Here is a 6,730-nt window from a genome sequence, read left to right as displayed (position 1 = left end):
TTTCTTTTCATGTTGATGCAATTTGCCCTTAATCAAAACTTTGTGCCGATAAATTATGTGTATAAGTGCTTTTTTGCTGGCTTCATGGTTTAGATTTTCCAATTCCATTTACAAATAATTGTTTGATTTTGAATTGGAGTTTATGCGTGTTAGTTTGAGTTCATCACTCTTCCGTTTATGTTTATCTAACTGCATTTTTCCTCATATTTTCAATGAGAATGAGGTCCCGATCAAACTTTGATGTTAATATGTGTGAAATGAATGCCAGCTGCTCGATTTACTTGTATCTTGAAGGGCCGTAATTTTTTCAAACTTCTACTAGTTTCATTTTAATCATACCCAATAAGTTTGGACAAAATGCTTTACGTCTAAAATGGTTGATCAAATTTAATATTGAATATGAGTTGCTATTATAGTTTATGCTGCTTCTTGAATAGGTTAAGCATTTTTTAATGATTGAAAAATTCTGTTATGAGGTTGCTTATTTGAATATGGTGCTTATTCTGCAATATTTATTTTTGATTCAGAATCAACCCTCCATTTGGTTTTGAGGCTAAGAGGAGGAATCATCGAGCCCTCTTTGATGGCATTGGCTCGGAAATACAATCAAGACAAGACCATTTGCCGCAAGTGAGTTGATTTCTTTTTTGTTCTATATACCACACTAGATCCTCTCCTCCCATTGGAAAAGTAGTGTCTTTATACAAATTTCAAAAGAGTTGTGCAAGAAAACTGTCTTCAAATTTCTCCTATATATATATGAAAGGGAACTAATTATGAGCTGAGTAGCTTTTGGTCTTTTGGTTACTATAATGGATTTCTCCTATATTGCGCGGAGTAGCTTTTGGTGTTTTGATTAGTATAATGAAATTGTATCGACATTGCTTCAATTTTGTGTCTAGGGCAATTCATTCAGTTTTAAATAGTCCACTTTTTTTGTTTTATTGGCTGATCATCCCTGGAATATACTATTTTCAGCTGTTTATACTGTTCATATATGTATTTGTTCCCTATGTGTGCGTTTGGTATATGTGGGAGTGGATAGGTGTGACTAAGATCATAGATATGGGACAAGAGTGTTAACTTTACTAACTAAATTACTTACGCCAATTTGAAACCCCCAAACCGGCCGCTAAGTTTTCATCTGCCTACCTCGGTCGCCTATCCAGTATTGTCTGCATAAAAAACACAAACGGCCCCTTAGTCACCCTAAATGCGATATGCTCTCTGGACTTCATTTGTAGCTGAGAGTTTTGGTTAAATTGTTCAGGTGCTATGCTCGTTTGCACCCGAGGGCTGTAAACTGCCGAAAGAAGAAGTGTGGCCACAGCAATCAGGTTTATTATCTCCTTAATTTCCTTTTCTTATGTAAAACTTATTTCATATATTAATTGGGTGATTGAACATTTGTGGTGTTGCAGCTGAGGCCAAAGAAGAAGATCAAGTGAACATTTGTGGTTGTTTTTGCTTGCAAATTTCCATTTTTGTTCCTGATAGTTTATTCTCATGGTTCAGATCGTTGATTCAGATGGACTTTCTGTAACTAGGATTTAACTGTTTGACGAGTTATTTCTGTATGAACCATTCCTTGTTTAATTGCTGCTTATTTTGACATCATTTTATGGTTACCCAGTGTGGAATATGTGATTTTATTGTTTCGTTTTATATTTTGGGTCTATCGATGTTATCATGCGACTTTATGTGATTTTGAGAAAAAAAATATTTTTATTTTTTAATGAAATATAAATTTAAAGATATTATAAAGTTTAAAAAAAAAGCAATGTTAGTATTAAATTAATTATTTAAAAGTTTTTGTTTTTGTGTAATTTTTTTAATTTATTTTTTTATTATAATTTAACTGAAGTTTAAAAATGAACTAATTTAGTTTAAGTTTAATAAAATAATTTATTTAAAATAATAATTAAGTATTTTGTTAGAACTCGATGATTATTTTAATTATATTTGGATTTTTTATTTTTAAAATGAGATGTTTATTCTTTATTTGATTATGTATATCTGTAGTTAGTTACATGATTTTTAACATGGAGTTTTGATAAGTTGTACTTATACATAATTTACTTGTAATCTTGAATTTTAAGTAATATGCATCAATATACAGTACCTTCATAAAAAATAAATTTTAAGAGTTATTATCAATTATTTTATACATAAGTTCTATTTATCTATATCTATACTATATATTATAAAACATTTGACAAAAACTCTTAAAAACAATTTTTTATACATAAAGTGTTGTTTATTGATGTATATTAATTAAAATTCAAGATTACAAGTAAATAATACATAAGTACAACATATTAAAACTCTATATTTGAATTCGTATAACTAACTGCGGATAAACATAATCAAACAGAGGATAAATATCTCATTTTAAAATATAATTAGGATAATTATCGAGTTTTAACAATATAATTAGTTATTAACTTTATAAGAAAAATATTATATTAAACCAAATATAAATTAATGCGTTATTGAACATAAATTAAATTATAATAAATAAAATTAAATTAAAAAATTACATAAAAAATGAGGAATTTTAAATAGTTAATTTGATACTAATATCAATAAATTTTTGTCAAATTTTTATAATATATTCAAGTTTATATTTTAATCAAAAATAAAAATATCAACGCCTTTTTAAAATCACATAAGACCATATTATAACATTTACTGAGATAAAAATAAAATAAAATATTAAAAATGTATCTCGCTGTATTATACAAGTATCGTTCTAGTATTCTATTAATAAAATCGTTATAAACTCCCAAACGACATTGAGGGAAATCTTAGTTTACTCATAGTTCATTTAAAACAAAAATGAAATTTTGAGGATGATGAATATTGGGCTGTTAATGAGCCAAAAATTCAGGTTTTGGGCTTCAGAAATATGGGCTCAAAGATAACCCTAAGTCCCTCATTATAAACCAGGTTATAGAAATCGTCGATTAACAAAACCTCTATCAGAACCGGCGCCGATTGAGAAGAGAGAAACGGGAAGATGCAGATCTTCGTGAAAACCCTAACGGGTAAGACCATTACTCTCGAGGTTGAGAGCAGTGACACCATCGACAACGTGAAAGCTAAGATTCAAGACAAGGAAGGTATGTGTTTGTATGCTTTTATTGTTTTTCTGGAAGCGAAGTATTAGTTTTTGTATGAGTGGATGTGAATTTGTTTCTGACATTATAGGTATTCCACCGGATCAGCAGMGATTGATCTTTGCCGGCAAGCAGCTTGAAGATGGCCGAACTCTCGCTGATTATAACATCCAGAAAGGTTTGTGTATGCCGACTTTTTGATTAAAATTGTTTGATTTAGACACAATATWTAAGRTTTTCTRCTTAGGTGAATTTTAGAGATTCTGAACTGGTAGCAGACATAATCCTTTGGAAGTCATGTTGTATATATTTCCTAATAGACCTTAACGAGAAGGGCAAATGAACAATGAAACGTACTTAATGATTGATTAATTGTATAAAACCATAGTACAGATTTGTATCATCCTTTCTTTTCATGTTGATGCAATTTGCCCTTAATGAAAACTTTGTGCCGATAAACTATATGTATAAGTGCTTTTTTGCTGGCTTCATGGTTTAGATTTTCCAATTCCATTTACAAGTAATTGTTTGATTTTGAATTAGAGTTTATGCGTGTTAGTTTAAGTTCATTACTCTTCCGATTATGTTTATCTAACTGCATTTATCCTCGTATTTTCAATGAGAATGAGGTCCCAATAAAATCTAGATGTTAAATGTGCAAAATGAATGCCAGCTGCTCTATTTCAGCAATTTTCTATTTTATGCAAAGGGGGATGCTGCAAGATGTTTAGATTAAATACTTGTACTTTGAGGGGACGTAATCTTTTTCAAACCTCTGCCGGTTTCATTTTAATCATACCCAATAAGTTTGGACCAAATGCTTTGTGTCTAAAATGGTTGATCAAATTTAATATTGAATATGCGTTGCTATTATGGTTTATGCTGCTTCTTGAATAGGTTAAGCATTTTTGAGTGATTGCAAAATTCTGTTATGAGCTTTTGCTAATTTGAATATGGTGCTTATTCTGTAATATTTATTTTTGATTCAGAATCAACTCTCCATCTGGTTTTGAGGCTAAGAGGAGGAATCATTGAGCCCTCTTTGATGGCATTGGCAAGGAAATACAATCAAGACAAGACCATTTGCCGCAAGTGAGTTGATTTCTTCTTTGTTCTATATACCTCCTGAGATCCTCCCATTGGAAAAGTAGCGTCTTTATGCAAATTTCAAAAGAGTTGTGCAAGAAAACTGTCAAATTTCTTCTATATTTTAATGTGTACTAATGATGAGCTGAGTAGCTTTTGGTCTTTTGGTTACTATAATGGATTTCTCCTACATTTTACTGTGAACTCTTTATGGGCTGAGTAGCTTTTTGTCTTTTGGTTACTATAATGAAATTGTATCAACATTGCTTCTATTTTGTGTCTAGGACAATTCATTCCGTTTTAAATACTCCACTTTTTTTTGTTTTATTAGCTGATCATGCCTGGGATATACTAGTTTCAGCTGTTTATACAGTTCATATATGTATCTGTTCCCTATGTGTGCGTTTGGTGTATGTGGGAGTGGGACTGAACAATGTTTGTCGCGGATTAGACCAGGACGTAGCAACCTGAGTGGGTAGGTGTGACAAAAATCGTAGATATGGGACAAGAGTGTTAAGTTTACTAAATTTCCTATGCCAATCTGAAACCTCCAAACCGGCTACTAAGTTTTCATCTGCCTACCTCAGTCGCCTATATAGTATTGGTCTGCATAAAAAACACATCCTAAGAAATCATCTTTTATTTAAGTAATTGTTAATATTTTTTTATTGTGGTTTATGAACTTTTTATAGTTAGTCACCCTAAATGCAATAATGCTCTCTGAACTTCATTTGTAGCTGAGAGTTGTGGTTAAATTGTTCAGGTGCTATGCTCGTTTGCACCCGAGGGCTGTAAACTGCCGAAAGAAGAAGTGTGGCCACAGCAATCAGGTTTATTATCTTTTTAAAATCTTTTTTTTAAATGTAAAGCTTCTTCTGATATACTTCATATATTAATTGGGTGATTGACATTTGTGGTGTTGCAGCTGAGGCCAAAGAAGAAGATCAAGTGAAGGTCTTACGAGTGTTTTATGTGTTGGATCGGAACTATTTATGTCTTTTCTAGTTGTTTCGTTGCTGGTTTCTTATCTAATATGAATTGATTGAATTTTTGCTGTGTTAAAATGATGTTATTACATTAGATATTCTGGAAATGCTGGTTGCTTTTGCTTGCAAATTTCCGTTTTCGTTCTTGATAGTTGATTATTATGGTTAAGATCCATTTGATTAAAAAAATGACTTTTAGGTTGATCTAGATATGGGCAAACTTAACCGGAGTCTTGTTGAGGGTTACAGTCAACGGAAACCGGCCCTGGCTTAACTGATCCGGAAGTGATATCAGTCCATCATCAGGCTTTCTGTAACTGGGATTTAACGGTTTCACCAGTTATGGCTTTCGGCCATTCCTTGGTGTTTACTTGCGGCTTAATGAAAAAGAAGACTTTCAGGAAAACAAATTTGATTACTCGAATCAGCATCGCTTTGCCGATCAATAATTGCTTTACATCATTTTAATGAAAGATGAGATACGGTTTTGAATGAAAGATGATCTTGTGGTTTTTTACAATAGTTTGAGATGTGTGGATGTTTGGGGATTGCTTATAAAAACAATTATTGACTTATTTTGGTGTGACACTGGTAATAAACATTTTTAAGTGTTTGGATAAATAACTTATATTGGTGTCAAACCTGACACCGGTAATAAAGATTTTTTTTGAAGAAGTTAAACATTTTGACTTATAATAAGTTGATAAGTATTTTTGTAGAAAAACATAAGTTGTTTCAAATAAACACTCCCAAACACTCACTAAAATTAGATAACCTATGAGTTGCTACAAATAAACATTATCTCCGCTTGTCAATACGTTATATTTACTCACACGTTTCATAAAAAAATTCATTTTCTTACCAATGTGGATTAACAATTTCACCGCATTTCAAGTTTATATAAAAAAACACGTTTCTTGACTTCTTCTGTTTTATGAAAAACTCTTATCAAATAGAAATCATGTCTTATAAAAGAAGAGAAGAGTTGGTAGATGAGATTCGTATAATGAAAAACTAGAAGAGTACTCGCGCAATGCAGGGAGACAAATCCCAATTTAAATGTTCTATTTTGTTATTTGTCTCTGTCGATTTTATGTGTTTTTAAGAAATCAATAATGATTTTATTTTTTAATAAAATATAAATTTGAAGATATTATAAAACTTTGAATATATATATATATATATATATATATATATATATATATCAATGTTAATATCAAATCAACTATTTAAAAGTTTTCATTTTTTATGTAATTTTTTTAATTTATTTTTTTATTGTAATTTAATTTAAGTTTAATAATGAAATAATTTATTTTTGGTTTAATAATATAAATTTTATAAAGATAATAATTAAGTATTCTATTAGAACTCAATGATTATCCTAATTATATTTTATATTTTTTTCTATTTAAATGAGATGTTTATCTTGTATTTGATTATGTTTATCTGCAGTTAGTTACACGAATTCAGATATGAAGCTTTAATAAGTTGTACTTACGTACAATCTACTTGTAGTCTTGAGTTTTAAGTAATATACAT

At 30.3% G+C, this 6,730-nt stretch overlaps 1 protein-coding gene across 1 annotated transcript; it reads left to right on the top strand.

The window, feature by feature from the left end:
* The first annotated feature begins 2,965 nt into the window (after nt 1-2,965).
* On the top strand, nt 2,966-5,321 carry LOC112518602 (ubiquitin-60S ribosomal protein L40). The gene is made up of 5 exons (XM_025126366.1): nt 2,966-3,122; nt 3,211-3,297; nt 4,109-4,211; nt 4,969-5,035; nt 5,131-5,321. Exons 1-5 carry the CDS (start codon nt 3,020-3,022, stop codon nt 5,155-5,157), a joined length of 387 nt encoding a protein of 128 aa, XP_024982134.1. The 5' UTR covers nt 2,966-3,019; the 3' UTR covers nt 5,158-5,321.
* The last annotated feature ends 1,409 nt before the right edge of the window (nt 5,322-6,730 follow it).

The sequence above is a fragment of the Cynara cardunculus genome (assembly GCF_001531365.2).
Source record: "Cynara cardunculus var. scolymus isolate 2C chromosome LG 9, CcrdV1, whole genome shotgun sequence".
NCBI classification, from domain to species: Eukaryota; Viridiplantae; Streptophyta; class Magnoliopsida; order Asterales; family Asteraceae; genus Cynara; species Cynara cardunculus.
This window is presented reverse-complemented; position numbering and strand designations above follow the sequence as displayed.